General features: G+C 41.2%; 1 protein-coding gene across 1 annotated transcript in view; it reads left to right on the top strand.

The window, feature by feature from the left end:
- myom2b (myomesin 2b) overlaps positions 1–18,008 on the top strand; it is a 41,608-nt gene that overhangs the window by 10,014 nt on the left and 13,586 nt on the right. Inside the window, exons 20-27 of the mRNA XM_052063455.1 lie at positions 2,259–2,373; positions 2,569–2,731; positions 2,819–2,925; positions 4,051–4,095; positions 4,422–4,558; positions 4,781–4,925; positions 17,279–17,341; positions 17,898–17,965. Of these exons, the coding sequence (XP_051919415.1) occupies positions 2,259–2,373; positions 2,569–2,731; positions 2,819–2,925; positions 4,051–4,095; positions 4,422–4,558; positions 4,781–4,925; positions 17,279–17,341; positions 17,898–17,965 (843 nt within the window). The remainder of the gene's footprint in view (positions 1–2,258; positions 2,374–2,568; positions 2,732–2,818; positions 2,926–4,050; positions 4,096–4,421; positions 4,559–4,780; positions 4,926–17,278; positions 17,342–17,897; positions 17,966–18,008) is intronic.

The following is an 18,008-nucleotide window of genomic DNA, read 5'->3' as shown; positions in this document are numbered from 1 at the left end:
CCTCGAAGCCGTCCGGAAGTCGGCTTCCATGGCCTCACCGAACTCTTCCCACGCTCGGGTTTTTGCCTCGGCGACCACCGAAGCCGCGGTCCGCTTGGCCAGCCGATACCCGTCAGCTGCCTCTGGGGTCCCACAGGCCATAAAGGCTCGATAGGACTCCTTCTTCAGCTTGACGGCATCCCTTACTGCTGGTGTCCACCAGCGAGTACGAGGATTGCCGCCACGACAGGCACCAACCACCTTACGGCCACAACTCAGATTGGCCGCCTCAACAATAGAGGCACGGAACATGGTCCACTCGGACTCAATGTCCCCCGTCTCCCCCGGAACATGGGAAAAGCTCTGTCGGAGGTGGGAGTTGAAACTCCTTCTGACAGGGGATTCCGCCAGACGCTCCCAACAAACCCTCACTATACGTTTGGGTCTGCCAGGACGGACCGGCATCTTCCCCCACCATCGGAGCCTACTCACCACCAGGTGGTGATCAGTTGACAGCTCCGCCCCTCTCTTCACCCGAGTGTCCAGAACATGCGGCCGCAAATCCGATGATACAACTACAAAGTCGATCATCGAACTGCGGCCTAGGGTGTCCTGGTGCCAAGTGCACATATGGACACCCTTATGTTTGAACAAGGTGTTCGTTATGGACAATCCGTGGCGAGCACAGAAGTCCAATAACAAAACACCACTCGGGTTTTGATCGGGGGGGCCGTTCCTCCCAATCACGCCCCTCCAGGTATCACTGTCATTGCCCACGTGAGCATTGAAGTCCCCCAGCAGAACAATGGAGTCCCCAGCAGGAGTACTCTCCAGCACACCCTCCAAGGACTCCAAAAAGGGTGGGTATGCTGAGCTGCTGTTTGGTGCATATGCACAAACAACAGTCAGGACCCGTCCACCCACCCGAAGGCGGAGGGAGGCAACCCTCTCGTCTACCGGTGTGAACCCCAATGTACAGGCACTGAGCCGGGGGGCAATGAGTATGCCCACACCTGCTCTGCGCCTCTCACCGTGAGCAACTCCAGAGTGGAAGAGAGTCCAACCCCTCTCGAGAGAACTGGTACCAGAACCCAGGCTGTGTGTGGAGGCAAGTCCGACTATATCCAGTCGGAAATTCTCTGCCTCACACACCAGCTCGGGCTCCTTCCCTGCCAGAGAGGTGACATTCCATGTCCCAAGAGCTAGCTTCTGCAGCCGAGGATCGGACCGCCAGGGTCCCCGCCTTTGGCTGCCGCCCAGCTCGCATTGCACCCGACCCCTTTGGCCCCTCTCATGGGTGGTGAGCCCATGGGAAGGGGGACCCACGTTGCCTCTTCGGGCTGTGCCCGGCCGGGCCCCATGGGTGTAAGCCCGGCCACCAGGCGCCTGCCAACGAGCCCCACCTCCAGGCCTGGCTCCAGAGGGGGGCCCCGGTGACCCGCGTCCGGGCAAGGGAAACCTAGATCCATTTATTTTTGTCGTCATTGGGGTCTTTTGAGCCGTGCTTTGTCTGGCCCCTCACCTAGAACCTGTTTGCCATGGGTGACCCTGCCAGGGGCATAAAGCCCCAGACAACTTAGCTTCTAGGATCATTGGGACACACAAACCCCTCCACCACGGTAAGGTGACGACTCACGGAGGGGACTTTTTGGACCTTCCTTCGGAAGTAACAATCATGTTCTTATAATATGTTTTCAATAATATTTATTTGATATTATTTCTACTCGGTCTATGATAGTAATGAACTGGATGCCAATGCTTGTCATGAAATATTATGGTTGCTTCTCTTACAGTCTTGATACGTGCATCCTTCCATCCTTCCATTTTCTAATCGGTTTGTTCACAAGGGTGACGGGGTTTACATGTCTTATCGTTTTTTGCGATTATTGACTGTGCCTCACTGATCAGACCTGTGTCACACTGCTATCTAGTGCACAAAGTTGGGAATTGCATGTTGGTTCTGACAGACTCCCCTCCAACCCTCCTCTTACACCCCTCACCGCACCCCCTGCCACTTACTGAGTAGCCACCACAGAGCAATAAGGCACTGTACAGCATATTAAATGCCTCCTTATGCTTAGTTACGTACCTATTATAAAAAAAAGAAGGTATGTGTGTGTGTGCATGTGTGTGTGCGTGTGTGTGCATGTGTGTGTGTGTGTGTGTGTGTGTGTGTGTGTGTGTGTGTGTGTGTGTTAAAGTCTTCAAAAAATAAAAAGGCATCCCAAGGATATTTTTCCATCACCTTTCAGCAACACTTTTTTTGGTTTGTTTCCTAGGTGACAGGTCTGGAAGAGGGCTGCACCTATGACCTTAGGGTGCGTGCTGTCAATGATTCAGGTGTAGGCACGGCCTCAATGAACTCCGACCCTGTCACTGCCAAGGCTGTGCCAGGTAAGGTTTTAAATAGCCGTCAGTCCTTTTTCTTTGGGCTTGCTTATATTTCAGAACAACAACAACAACTAAAAATCAACACATTGAAAGCAAAACCCCATTAAAATGTAAGCATGTGTTGTGGTGCTGTCAGATAAGGGCAGCGCACTCAAACTATTCCCGATGATGGTTGTGTTTTCTTTGTGTGTGATGTAGGCTCCCAGGAGGTGTCCTGCTGTGTGGATAAGAGGACGGGTGACATTGTTTTCATGTTTGAGTCGTGCCAAATGAATGCAGACTCTCAGTTCGTCTGGAAGAAAGATTACGAAGAAATCACAGATTTCTCCAAAGGAGTTGAGATTAAGACTGAAGGCAACAAGTAAGGTCACACAACCACGTTTTGAGACCTGTTACTCATCTGTCAGTCTTTTAATTGCCTATATCTCACGAATGCCTTACTGCACAGAAGCCAGCTGATCTTTAAGAATGCAGATAAAGAAGAATTTGGGATCTTCTCTGTCTCTGTCACCAACACAGATGGTGTTTCCTCTAGCGTTTCAATCAGCTCTGATGGTACGTTGTGTTTTTGTATTATCCTTTGTCAAACCCCATACAAAAATGAGCTCTCATTCCCTAAATGAGGTCATTTCTTCATCTCAGATTTAAATTACATTGCACTTCTACACTAGATAATTCAAGAGCCTGCCATATTTACTCGCAATGTAGTTTGTTCAAAACGAGTTTTCCAATTGCAATTCTTTCTCATACTTCACTCTGCAATAAATACTCTCATGCCACGTTTCTCATGATAGCCAAATCAATTTTAATAGACAGAGCATCTGCGGCATGGCACAAATGCCGGTCAGATCCCGATTTTTGTATCAGCACAAGGTTGGCTGTGCATATTTGCCAATTTGGTAGACCAGTCTCTGCCAAGCCGGAGGAGCAGCAAAAGGAATGTTTTGGAGATTCGCCTGGTGAAGCTTATTTGCTGACAGAAAGTCGATCTAAAAATTATGCCTGCTCAGTCCGATCCTCGGCGATGAAAACTAGCTGTAGGGAAGGGAATGGAATGTCACCTCACTGGCAGGCAAGGAACCTGAGCTGGTGCGTGAGGCAGAGAAGTTCCAAATAGATATCATTAGACTTGCCTTCCCACACACAGCTTGGGCTCTGGTAACAGTCCTCTCAAGAGGGCTTGGACACTCTTCCACTCCGGAGTTGCCAAGGTGAGAGGCACTGAGCAGGTGTGGGCATACTTAGTGCGGCCTGGCTTGGCACCTGTATGTTGGAGTTCACCTCGGTGGATGAGCCTCAAGCCGCCTTCGGGTGGGGGGATGAGTCCTGACTCTTATTTATGCCTTTGTACCAAACAGCAGTTCAAAGTGCCCAACCTTTTTGGAGTCCTTGGCAGGTGTGCTGTAGAGCGCTGGCCCCAGGGACTCCATCGTTCTGCTGGGCAATGTGCTCAGTGTGGGCAATGAGAGTGAGACCCTCAAGTGTGTGATTGGCAGGAATACACCCCCCAACCTGAACCTGAATGGTGTGCTGTTACTGGACTTCAGTGCTCATCATGGAGTGTCCAAACACCAAAGCCCATATTTACAGAAATAGACAAATTGGTAGATTACTGTTTATTTTGTTGAGTTTTAGACCACGGCAAGGATTATGGTACGAGTAATGTCTTTCTTTTTCCAGAAATGAAAAAGCTTGTGAAACACAGCTATGACGTCAGACACCCAAGTAGGTACCTTTGGCTGAATCCCTCATTTAAAAAAAAAAATACATCTCTTTTAATAACTTATCCTTTGGTTTTTGCCTGTCCTCCACCACTTCTCTGCGTTTATGCCTTAGTTCTGAAGCAATTCTTTTGTTGGATCGAAACACACATTACCTGCTTTTGCATCACCACTATAACCACAATTCACTGCTGCGCCTCTTCTGACTCACCTCCCCTCTACTCTCCTATGAATGCTGAGCGACGCTGTCCTCGGGTGCCAAAATGCCAAAGAGAGAATGAAAGGCTGCTTCCACGCCACCCCGCTTTTAACTGTTGTCCTTTTGTCTAGTCATCCCACTGAAGTCAGAGTTGGCCTATAAAATTTTGGAACAAGGCAAAATGAGGTTCTGGCTGCAGGCTGAAGAGATTTCCCCCAACGTCACCTACAAATTCTTTGTTAACGACAAGGAAATGTCTGGAGCTGATGTAAGCCACAGTTTTAGTTTACAGCAATAGTTTAAAAAAGATATGAAATAAGTTTGCTCTGGACAATGCACTATACGGGTGATTCAATAGGCTGCATTTTGTCTGGATGATAAATAAAAAAGATCTCCGAGAACGAGTCCTAAAATAATTCCACAAGAGAATTACATTATGTCAGATGTGGCGTATAAAGCAGCTTTATTGTTTCAATCACTCTCTTTGCAGTCCATCAAGATGGGCCATGATGTGTTTACGGGCGTCATTGAGTTGATCATGGACCACTTTGCTGAAGAGAATGAGGGGACATACACCTGCCAGATTATAGATGGCGGCGGCAAAGCACAGAGCTCACTGGTGCTCATTGGAGATGGTAAGAGGAGCCTGTGGACTCAATATAAGTGGCTCATATTGTGCATAGATGGACATAATAGACTTGCGTTGCTGTTGAGTCCAATTAATCTATGGTGTTAATTCAAACAGCACATACATCTGAGACATGTACAGTCTTTCAAGTGAAAACTCATACTGCTTGTTTTCTGCTTGTGATGAGTTGTCTGGGCAGCATAAATGATAACATTATGTAATATAAATATATGCCCTCTTTACTAAATAACTGTTTGTGTGTGTGTGGGGGGGGGGTAGTTCCAGTTAAGCGCTATAATTTGTTTGAAATGGACAATTTTCGAAACCAGTGACTCCCAACTTCAGTGCTGTGGCACATCAGTGTATTGCCTGACATCATCAGGTATATGCAATATGCAAAATCATGTAACGATAAATGAACATAAATGAAGGTCTTGACACATTTCATAAGGAAGAGCATTAACAACACTGCCAAATTTTGAAAAAAAATCAATCCATTCTCTCCGCTCTCAAATACTGTGGGCGCGCACGATGAATGTGCTGAAACCACGCCCCACTCAACTGTGAGTCTCATATCATTTGTACAACCAGGAAAACCTTGTATGTAGATATTTGAGCTTCGAAAAACTGTCCTCTACGCTGTGATAACAAGATGTTCAAATTATTTCTATTCTCTTCACCTATATATGTTCATCTATCTGTACCATTCACATATAATGACAGAAAGATCAATTAAATGCTGTCGCATGGAGGGTAATAAACTTAATTTTGGGAGCACAATAAATTGAGGTGAGTATAACCTTTGTTTCGTTCCGTATTTGCTAGTTTTCTTGTGAAATATAGATGTGCTTTTATTCAATAAAGGTTGGGAAACACTGCTCTAAATTTCTGTACATGAAAGGAATGTATAGAGATTCCTGCCAGCTAATTGAATATATTCAATGTGTGTGTGTGTGTGTGTGTGTGTGTGCGTGTGTGTGTGTGTGTGTGTGTGTGTGCGTGTGCGTTTGTATTCATGACATCTCAGGACAATTTTATGATAACACACCTTCACAATGAGGACCTGTGGAAAAATGAGGACATTTTTCACGTCCTCATATTTCCACGCAGTCTACACTACTCTAGAGCTCACGAGGATACTCCCACACCAAAAATAAGTGATGTCCTGAAAGAGCACAATTTTCAGAAATTGTGTGTTTAAGTGTGTTTAACTTTCGACTCACTTTTCATTTGGAAAACTAGTGGCCAACTTCGGTACTTAACACACTTTTAACACACTTTCAGTGACGTCATTGTGCAGGACCTCAAATGTCATCTTTTTCGGACTGACTCACACATTTTCCCCGCCCTCGTCCTGATAAGTCACATCAATTAGCAGTCACACAAAATCCAACATGTGAAGCAGCCAGACAATCCTACTCTCAAACACGACCACGCATGGATGACCATCGGGTAAGCAATTCCTTTTCGTTTATCTTACCGTAACATAGAAGTTGTTTAATATAACCGTGTTTAACAGTGCCCACCAAAGGTAATATCATTCAATAAGACAGCTAGCTAGCTAGCTCGATCGTTAGCATGCTAATAAGCTTCCAGTAAAAGTAATGTGGACATGTCCTGCAGGCAAGGTTCTGGAAAACTTTTCTAAATCTTTAACAACACAGTCTGTGGAACTTGGTTTTGGTGCCATATGTTTATTTCAGTGCAGTATTTGTTTTATTCGATTGCAGTTAATTTAAATTAGTTAGTACAGGTAGCCGAATGAAAGTGGGCCAGGCACTTCTAGCATTTACGCTAAGCCCGGGGTATTTACACTGTTTATTCTTGTGCTGATTCAATTGTACACCGTTTCAATGAAAAAACAAACAAACGTTTGCAATGAAATTATAGCAGAATTCAGCTTTGTTGGTACATTTGGTCAAGACAATATTGTGTTACTCTATTTTAATTTTACATTGTTATCTGCCGGACAAATGGTTTGCCCGAATCTATTGGTCTGACCAGCAAATGTTTGATGAAATGAATTTTTGTATTTTTGAGGAAGAAAATAATATTCCTTTGGCTCAGTACTTTCTGAGCCAAAATAAGTGCTGCCATAATATTGTGCTTGCTTGTCTGGCTGACTTCTTCTCACTTTCCATTGTAGATGTTTACTGGTGGTGATAATCTCACAAAGAAGAACCAGACTGAGCCCTGAATCTGAGGCTGCTCCTTTTATCTGGAGTCAACAAGCCTTGTTTGAAAGCCCAGTGGATCAATGATTATAAAGGTATGCTATCAATCTACCTGCTATCTAATTCTTATGGCTACCGCAAGCACATGACAAGAGCTGCAACCAAAGCCTGTCACAGTGACAGATTTTATTCGTACATTGTATTTACCCCAAAAATGTCACAATAAACAACAGCATGTTTTTTTTATGCCATTGATCATATTGGAGCAAAAATAATTGAAGTACTTTTGAAGAAAATGTTTAGCAGCCATTATCATTCAATTATTGAGAATATTGTATTGCCATGTAGAACTAGGAATATCTTGGAATGAAAAAATAGAAATAGAAATTATTCGGCTTCTGTTAAAATATTGTGCTTCACCAAATATCACAATTCAGAAAAACGCATACTATCCGTAATAGTCGAGGAAAATTAGATGCCTTTAAACTTCCTTCATAATGCTTATTTCACCTGATTGAAGAAGGCTGTGGTAGCTGTTTGACAAATCCACATTTTTATCAGCAATTTGTACTGCCCATCAAAAGTCTCTACTTAGTTGAAAACAACGAATGGTCACCGGAATTATTTTTCAGTCATTACATTGTTTTAGTCTGAAAGAGTATGTTTCGGGTGTTGTCTTTATTATTTGAACTCAGTCATGTCTATTGTCCTGAAATTGTTAGCTATAAGAGCTGTACAGTGGTAACTACCATAAAGAGCCGGCTTGTGCTGTGTATGAAGTTTAATTTATTCAAAAGTCATGTAACCACGACATATTTCTGACACTCTATGGTTGCTATAATGTTGATTTTCATGATTTCAGTCATGCCCTCATACTTCTTCAGTTACTGTAGAATACTTTTTAGAATATTTCTGATACTGTAATGTTGCTGAAAAACCAGAGTGTGATCAGGTGAAATGACTTTTGTCTGGACCTAACACTGGAGAGCCTGTGTTCGAATGTCCCCATATTGATGTTCCACAGAGCCGAACAGTGTTAACTTTCTATAGTGTGGTATATTAATCCCAAACCCTCCTGTGAGAGATGTTCAATGAGAAATAATGTTTATTGATTTCTTAACTGGTCAGAATGAAGAACGCTGAATATTTTGACACCGTAATGGTGTTATGTTGCAGACACCAAGTGACGGGATCTTGACTGAACCTTCTGGAGACCAAGAAGGGAGTGAGAGATCCACTTCATCCTTACAACAGGTTACTACTTCTTATCATGATATACTAGGTTTGAGTTTTCAGCTTTCTTTGACAAACACAGGATAAGTTATAAATCAGAAACATGGACTCTCCATGATTTCAGTCGTCATGTCCTCATATTTCTTTAGACCTGAAAAACCGGAGTGTGTTTCAGGTGACATGATTTTTGTCTTAACCTAACTCTGGAGAGCCTGTGTTTGAATGTCCCCATATTGCTGTTATACAGAGCTGAACAGTGTTAACTTTCTATAGTGTCTTATATTAATCCCAAACCCTCCTGTGAGCAATGTTCAATGAAAAACAATGTTTATTCATTTATTAACTAATCAAGATGAATAAATTTGAATATTTCTGACACTGCACTGTTGCTATGTTGCAGACATTAAGTGTTCCGATCCTGATGAAACCTTCTGAAGATCAAGAAAGGAGTGGAAGATCCACTTCTTCCTTAAACAGGTTACTACGTCTTATCATTATATATTAGGTTTCAGTTTTCAGCTTTCTTTGACAAACACAGGAGAAGTTATAAATCAGAAACATAGACTCTCCATGATTTCAGTCGTCATGTCCTCATATTTCTTTAGACCTGAAAAACCTGAGTGTGTTTCAGGTGTCATGACTTTTGTCTTAACCTAACTCTGGAGATGCTGTGGCTGAATGTCCCCATATTGCTCTTCCACAGAGCTGAACAGTGTTAACTTTCTATAGTGTTGTACATTATTCCCAAACTCTCCTGTGAGCAATGTTCAATGAGAAATAATGTTTATTCATTTCTTAACTGGTCAGAATGAAGAATGCTGAATATTTTGACACCGTAATGTTGTGATGTTGCAGACACCAAGTGAAAGGTACCTGATTGAACCCTCTGGAGACCAAGAATGGAGTGAGAGATCCACTTCATCCTTACAAGAGGTTACTACTTCTTATCATGATATACTAGGTTTGAGTTTTCAGCTTTCTTTGACAAACACAGGAGAAGTTATAAATCACAAACATAGACTCTCCATGATTTCAGTCGTCATGTCCTCATATTTCTTTAGACCTGAAAAACCTGAGTGTGTTTCAGGTGACATGACTTTTGTCTTAACCTAACTCTGGAGAGCCTGTGTTCGAATGTCCCCATATTGCTGTTACTCAGAGCTGAACAGTGTTAACTTTCTATAGTGTGGTACATTATTCCCAAATTCTCCTGTGAGCAATGTCCAATGAGAAATAATGTTTTTTTTTCATTTCTTAACTGGTCAGAATGAAGAATGCTGAATATTTTGACACTGTAATGTTGTTATGTTGCAGACACCAAGTGAAAGGTACCTGACTGAACCCTCTGGAGACCAAGAATGGAGTGAGAGATCCACTTCATCCTTACAACAGGTTACTACTTCTTATCATGATATACTAGGTTTGAGTTTTCAGCTTTCTTTGACAAACACAGGAGAAGTTATAAATCACAAACATAGACTCTCCATGATTTCAGTCGTCATGTCCTCATATTTCTTTAGACCTGAAAAACCTGAGTGTGTTTCAGGTGACATGACTTTTGTCTTAACCTAACTCTGGAGAGGCTGTGTCTAAATGTCCCCATATTGCTGTTCCACAGAGCAGAACAGTGTTAACTTTCTATAGTGTGGTACATTACTCCCAAACTCTCCTGTGAGCAATGTTCAATGAGAAATAATGTTTATTCATTTCTTAACTGGTCAGAATGAAGAATGCTGAAACTTTTGACACCGTAATGTTGTTATGTTGCAGACATCAAGTGACAGGTACCTGACTGAACCCTCTGGAAACCAAGAATGGAGTGAGAGATCCACTTCATCCTTAGAACAGGTTACTACTTCTTATCATGATATACTAGGTTTGAATTTTCAATGTTCTTTGACAAACACAGGAGAAGTTATAAATCAGAAACATGGACTCTCCATGATTTCAGTCGTCATGTCCTCATATTTCTTTAGACCTGAAAAACCTGAGTGTGTTTCAGGTGACATGACTTTTGCCTTAACCTAACTCTGGAGAGCCTGTGTTCGAATGTCCCCATATTGCTGTTCCACAGAACTGAACAGTGTTAACTTTCTATAGTGTGGTATATTCATCCCAAACTCTCCCGTGAGCAATGTTCAATGATAATTAATGTTTATTCATTTCTTAACTGGTCAGAATGAAGAATGCTGAATATTTTGACACCGTAATGTTATGTTGCAGACACCAAGTGACCTGACTGAACCCTCTGGAGACCATGAATGGAGTGAGAGATCCACTTCATTCTTACAACATGTTACTACTTCTTATCATGATATACTAGGTTTGAGTTTTCAGCTTTCTTTGACAAACACAGGAGAAGTTCTAAATCAGAAACATGGACTCTCCATTATTTCAGTCGTCATGTCCTCATATTTCTTTAGACCTGAAAAACCTGAGTGTGTTCAGGTGACATGACTTTTGTCTTAACCTAACTCTGGAGAGCCTGTGTTCGAATGTCCCCATATTGCTGTTCCACAGAACTGAACAGTGTTAACTTTCTATCGTATGGTATATTCATCCCAAACCCTCCCGTGAGCAATGTTCAATAATAATTAATATTTATTCATTTCTTAACTGGTCAGAATGAAGAATGCTGAAACTTTTGACACCGTAATGTTGTTATGTTGCAGACATCAAGTGACAGGTACCTGACTGAACCCTCTGGAAACCAAGAATGGAGTGAGAGATCCACTTCATGCTTACAACAGGTTACTACTTCTTATCATGATATACTAGGTTTGAGTTTTCAGCTTTCTTTGACAAACACAGGAGAAGTTATAAATCAGAAACATGGACTCTCCATGATTTCAGTCGTCATGTCCTCATATTTCTTCAGACCTGAAAAACCTGAGTGTGTTTCAGGTGACATGACTTTTGTCTTAACCTAACTCTGGAGAGCCTGTGTTCGAATGTCCCCATATTGCTGTTCCACAGAACTGAACAGTGTTAACTTTCTATAGTGTGGTATATTCATCCCAAACTCTCCCGTGAGCAATGTTCAATGATATTTAATATTTATTCATTTCTTAACTGGTCAAAATGAAGAATGCTGAATATTTTGACACCGTAATGTTATGTTGCAGACACCAAGTGACCTGACTGAACCCTCTGGAGACCATGAATGGAATGATAGATACACTTCATCCTTACAACAGGTTACTACTTCTTGTCATGATATACTAGGTTTGAGTTTTCAGCTTTCTTTCACAAACACAGGAGAAGTTATAAATCAGAAACATGGACTCTCCATGATTTCAGTCGTCATGTCCTCATATTTCTTTAGACCTGAAAAACTTGAGTGTGTTTCAGGTGTCATGACTTTTGTCTTAACCTAACTCTGGAGAGCCTGTGTTCGAATGTCCCCATATTGCTGTTCCACAGAACTGAACAGTGTTAACTTTCTATAGTGTGGTATATTCATCCCAAACTCTCCCGTGAGCAATGTTCAATGATAATTAATGTTTATTCATTTCTTAACTGGTCAGAATGAAGAATGCTGAATATTTTGACACCGTAATGTTATGTTGCAGACACCAAGTGACCTGACTGAACCCTCTGGAGACCATGAATGGAGTGAGAGATCCACTTCATTCTTACAACATGTTACTACTTCTTATCATGCTATACTAGGTTTGAGTTTTCAGCTTTCTTTGACAAACACAGGAGAAGTTCTAAATCAGAAACATGGACTCTCCATTATTTCAGTCGTCATGTCCTCATATTTCTTTAGACCTGAAAAACCTGAGTGTGTTCAGGTGACATGACTTTTGTCTTAAACTAACTCTGGAGAGCCTGTGTTCGAATGTCCCCATATTGCTGTTCCACAGAACTGAACAGTGTTAACTTTCTATCGTGTGGTATATTCATCCCAAACCCTCCCGTGAGCAATGTTCAATAATAATTAATATTTATTCATTTCTTAACTGGTCAGAATGAAGAATGCTGAAACTTTTGACACCGTAATGTTGTTATGTTGCAGACATCAAGTGACAGGTACCTGACTGAACCCTCTGGAAACCAAGAATGGAGTGAGAGATCCACTTCATGCTTACAACAGGTTACTACTTCTTATCATGATATACTAGGTTTGAGTTTTCAGCTTTCTTTGACAAACACAGGAGAAGTTATAAATCTGAAACATGGACTCTCCATGATTTCAGTCGTCATGTCCTCATATTTCTTCAGACCTGAAAAACCTGAGTGTGTTTCAGGTGACATGACTTTTGTCTTAACCTAACTCTGGAGAGCCTGTGTTCGAATGTCCCCATATTGCTGTTCCACAGAACTGAACAGTGTTAACTTTCTATAGTGTGGTATATTCATCCCAAACTCTCCCGTGAGCAATGTTCAATGATATTTAATATTTATTCATTTCTTAACTGGTCAAAATGAAGAATGCTGAATATTTTGACACCGTAATGTTATGTTGCAGACACCAAGTGACCTGACTGAACCCTCTGGAGACCATGAATGGAATGATAGATACACTTCATCCTTACAACAGGTTACTACTTCTTGTCATGATATACTAGGTTTGAGTTTTCAGCTTTCTTTCACAAACACAGGAGAAGTTATAAATCAGAAACATGGACTCTCCATGATTTCAGTCGTCATGTCCTCATATTTCTTTAGACCTGAAAAACCTGAGTGTGTTTCAGGTGTCATGACTTTTGTCTTAACCTAACTCTGGAGAGCCTGTGTTCGAATGTCCCCATATTGCTGTTACTCAGAGCTTAACAGTGTTAACTTACTATAGTGTGGTACATTATTCCCAAACTCTCCTGTGAGCAATGTTCAATGAGAAATAATGTTTATTCATTTCTTAACTGGTCAGAATGAAGAATGCTGAAACTTTTGACACCGTAATGTTGTTATGTTGCAGACATCAAGTGACGGGTACCTGACTGAACCCTCTGGAAACCAAGAATGGACTGAGAGATCCACTTCATCCTAACAACAGGTTACTACTTCTTATCATGATATACTAGGTTTGAGTTTTCAGCTTTCTTTGACAAACACAGGAGAAGTTATAAGTCAGAAACATAGACTCTCCATGATTTCAGTCGTCATGTCCTCATATTTCTTCAGACCTGACAAACCTGAGTGTGTTTCAGGTGACATGACTTTTGTCTTAACCTAACTCTGGAGAGCCTGTGTTTGAATGTCCCCATATTGCTGTTCCACAGAACTGAACAGTGTTAACTTTCTATAGTGTGGTATATTCATCCCAAACTCTCCCGTGAGCAATGTTCAATGATATTTAATATTTATTCATTTCTTAACTGGTCAAAATGAAGAATGCTGAATATTTTGACACCGTAATGTTATGTTGCAGACACCAAGTGACCTGACTGAACCCTCTGGAGACCATGAATGGAATGATAGATACACTTCATCCTTACAACAGGTTACTACTTCTTGTCATGAGATACTAGGTTTGAGTTTTCAGCTTTCTTTCACAAACACAGGAGAAGTTATAAATCAGAAACATGGACTCTCCATGATTTCAGTCGTCATGTCCTCATATTTCTTTAGACCTGAAAAACCTGAGTGTGTTTCAGGTGTCATGACTTTTGTCTTAACCTAACTGGAGAGCCTTTGTTCGAATGTCCCCATATTGCTGTTACTCAGAGCTTAACAGTGTTAACTTACTATAGTGTGGTACATTATTCCCAAACTCTCCTGTGAGCAATGTTCAATGAGAAATAATGTTTATTCATTTCTTAACTGGTCAGAATGAAGAATGCTGAAACTTTTGACACCGTAATGTTGTTATGTTGCAGACATCAAGTGACGGGTACCTGACTGAACCCTCTGGAAACCAAGAATGGACTGAGAGATCCACTTCATCCTAACAACAGGTTACTACTTCTTATCATGATATACTAGGTTTGAGTTTTCAGCTTTCTTTGACAAACACAGGAGAAGTTATAAGTCAGAAACATAGACTCTCCATGATTTCAGTCGTCATGTCCTCATATTTCTTCAGACCTGACAAACCTGAGTGTGTTTCAGGTGACATGACTTTTGTCTTAACCTAACTCTGGAGAGCCTGTGTTTGAATGTCCCCATATTGCTGTTCCACAGAACTGAACAGTGTTAACTTTCTATAGTGTGGTATATTCATCCCAAACTCTCCCGTGAGCAATGTTCAATGATATTTAATATTTATTCATTTCTTAACTGGTCAAAATGAAGAATGCTGAATATTTTGACACCGTAATGTTATGTTGCAGACACCAAGTGACCTGACTGAACCCTCTGGAGACCATGAATGGAATGATAGATACACTTCATCCTTACAACAGGTTACTACTTCTTGTCATGAGATACTAGGTTTGAGTTTTCAGCTTTCTTTCACAAACACAGGAGAAGTTATAAATCAGAAACATGGACTCTCCATGATTTCAGTCGTCATGTCCTCATATTTCTTTAGACCTGAAAAACCTGAGTGTGTTTCAGGTGTCATGACTTTTGTCTTAACCTAACTCTGGAGAGCCTTTGTTCGAATGTCCCCATATTGCTGTTACTCAGAGCTTAACAGTGTTAACTTACTATAGTGTGGTACATTATTCCCAAACTCTCCTGTGAGCAATGTTCAATGAGATATAATGTTTATTCATTTCTTAACTGGTCAGAATGAAGAATGCTGAAACTTTTGACACCGTAATGTTGTTATGTTGCAGACATCAAGTGACAGGTACCTGACTGAACCCTCTGGAAACCAAGAATGGAGTGAGAGATCCACTTCATCCTTACAACAGGTTACTACTTCTTATCATGATATACTAGGTTTGAGTTTTCAGCTTTCTTTGACAAACACAGGAGAAGTTATAAATCAGAAACATGGACTCTCCATTATTTCAGTCGTCATGTCCTCATATTTCTTCAGACCTGAAAAACCTGAGTGTGTTTCAGGTGACATGACTTTTGTCTTAACCTAACTCTGGAGAGCCTGTGTTCGAATGTCCCCATATTGCTGTTCCACAGAACTGAACAGTGTTAACTTTCTATAGTGTGGTATATTCATCCCAAACTCTCCCGTGAGCAATGTTCAATGATAATTAATGTTTATTCATTTCTTAACTGGTCAGAATGAAGAATGCTGAATATTTTGACACCGTAATGTTATGTTCCAGACACCAAGTGACCTGACTGAACCCTCTGGAGACCATGAATGGAATGAGAGATAAATTCTCAAAATTCTCAAATTTTCAAAATTCTCATTATTTCCTGGAATATCTTATTTTGATTATTTTATTTTTCCATTTTTAATAAATAATGCCTTTTTTTACAGGTGGGAATAAGAGACACACGTGGACAGATGATGAAGTGAAGGCTGTTGAGCGACATATGTTTGATTTCATAACAAGCCATAAAGTTTCAGGTAAAACGAGCTGTGAGTCCTGTCTCCACGCAGAGCCAGCAGCTCTGAAAGACAGAGGCTGGGTGTCCATCAAAAACTACATCCACAACAGGATATAACTGCATTAAAAAGGGAAATGAATGGCTAGTCCATTTAAATGCGAGCACGTCTGGGTACATTTCAGTTCAAGTTAACTAAAGCAATAGCAATGGTGCATTTAGGGTGGGATGGTCAATTATGGATTTCATATTTGTTGTTTAATACTGTGTTTCACGTTTGTTGTTTCATGATCTTCAAGAGCAATTTGGAAAATCCTTGAAGATGTATGAACATGTAAATTATACTGTATATCAGGCATGTCCCGATCTGGGCCTGGACGGCCACTGTCGTGCCTGTTTTCCAGCTCTCCCGGCTGCATCACACCTGTTTCAGATGATCAGTTCATCAGTCAGCTCTGATGCAGCACTAGAACATCCTGGGAGAGCTGGAAAACAAAAAGACAGCGGCCCTTGAGGACCGACCTTGGACACCCCTGCTGTATATAAACGTACGTACGATATACAAACTTCTCACAAAAGATAGGCTTATTAGGTTTGAGGTGATATTTCGGAAAAACCCTAAAACATTTGAATTCATCCTATTTCAAGAATTTCAATACTTTTTGAAAAGTTGCTTTTGTCTAACGGTAGCTAAAGAAGTTGCTACACACATGGCACAATATATCGCCAGATTCATTAAAAATTCTTCATCGCAATATTCACATTTTGACATAATCTTCTTCAGTTCAAACAACCCTCATCTATTGCAGTGCTTTGTGTCATGGAGAGGAGGTGGCATGTTTTCTGTGTTCATAATTTCATATTTGTCAGCAATTAAAAAATAAGAAAGTGGACTGACCACATATTTAACCGTCTCTTCTTCTTCACAGCTTATTTTACTATCTTGTATTATTAATGTGAATATTTGAGGGATGACGGGTGTATCGACTGTTTGGCACATTCGCCTCACAGTTCAGCAATTGGTATTTGAATGTTTGAATCTGGGCTTCCTTCCTTTGTAGAGTTCTCCCCATGCCCGAGCATGACAATTGGACACATGTGCCTAACATATACTGTTGGTATGTAACATGAGTCAATTTAAAAATACACACTTTACTCTTAGCTGGTCTTCATAAGTCATATATACTTGAAAATGATGTGTATCTAGGGGGCTCAAAATTCACAAAAACATGAAATGGTAGTGTGTTTGAGGTGACTGTCTCCATAATACACAAAAACCTGTCAATGTCCTCATATGTAGTAGTTTTGTCATAAATCAAAAAAAAATTACGTCCTAGCCAAAATCTGAGTAGATGGCTGTCTTCCTGATTTTTTTTCATGGTTACCATATTTTTTTGGAGCCTGTAGGACCACGGGAAAGGCATGTACCCATATGTCGGGTGAACAAACGGACGTCCTGAAAATGCACCAAAACACGTATGTGCGTGTGTGTGTGTGTGTGTGTGTGTGTGTGTGCGAACATGCGTGTGTTCGTGTGTATATGTAGTTTTCAAGGCTGCGCTGGCTGAGGCTGAATACCAGAAGAGAGAATACATCAGAGTCAAGGAGGGTAAGAAACACACTTCCTCTGAGCTCCGTACGCCACTTAGAAGAACAGTGGCAGCAATCTATTTGCCTTGGCGGAGGAGGGTTACTCATTTAATTTCTATAGAAGACATAAACCAGCATACACAGACTTCAAATGAAAGCTGAAAGCAGAACCATAATTAGCTCTGTGTAAAGCTATTCATGGTATGACATACTCTGTATTAAGCACACATAGTGTGCTAATGAGATCCAACACAAAAGGTGTTCCTATTATACTGTCACCATTTTCTAAAATGTGGGCAACCCCGCCGCCCCCCCCCCCCCCCCCGATCATTGTTATATTTTACAGCTCTTACAGTGGCTTTCATTAAAATGTACCATTGTTGCTGATGTCGTGACCAACATTTATATGGATGCCCACATTTTCAATATCAAGAGAAAAGTTTGCACACAAAGATATGAAATTACCGCTGAATTATTCATACGGCTGTTCCTGCAGTTGAGGCAATAAAGGTCCACAAGTAGTTAAACATAATTACGCTTCATCTGTATTTTTGCGTCCCATTTCTCTCCAACAGGGCCCCACTTCAGCGAGTTGTTGTCCCTTCACGTGGGAGACGACTGCTCAGTCACACTAGTGTGCAAGGTAAATGCAGCCAAACTCCATTATTGAACATTTGCACTCGAAA

The sequence above is a fragment of the Hippocampus zosterae genome, chromosome 4 (genome assembly GCF_025434085.1).
Source record: "Hippocampus zosterae strain Florida chromosome 4, ASM2543408v3, whole genome shotgun sequence".
Taxonomy (NCBI): Eukaryota; Metazoa; Chordata; class Actinopteri; order Syngnathiformes; family Syngnathidae; genus Hippocampus; species Hippocampus zosterae.
The sequence above is the reverse complement of the archived record's forward strand: the minus strand, read 5'-3'. Positions and strand labels throughout refer to the sequence as shown.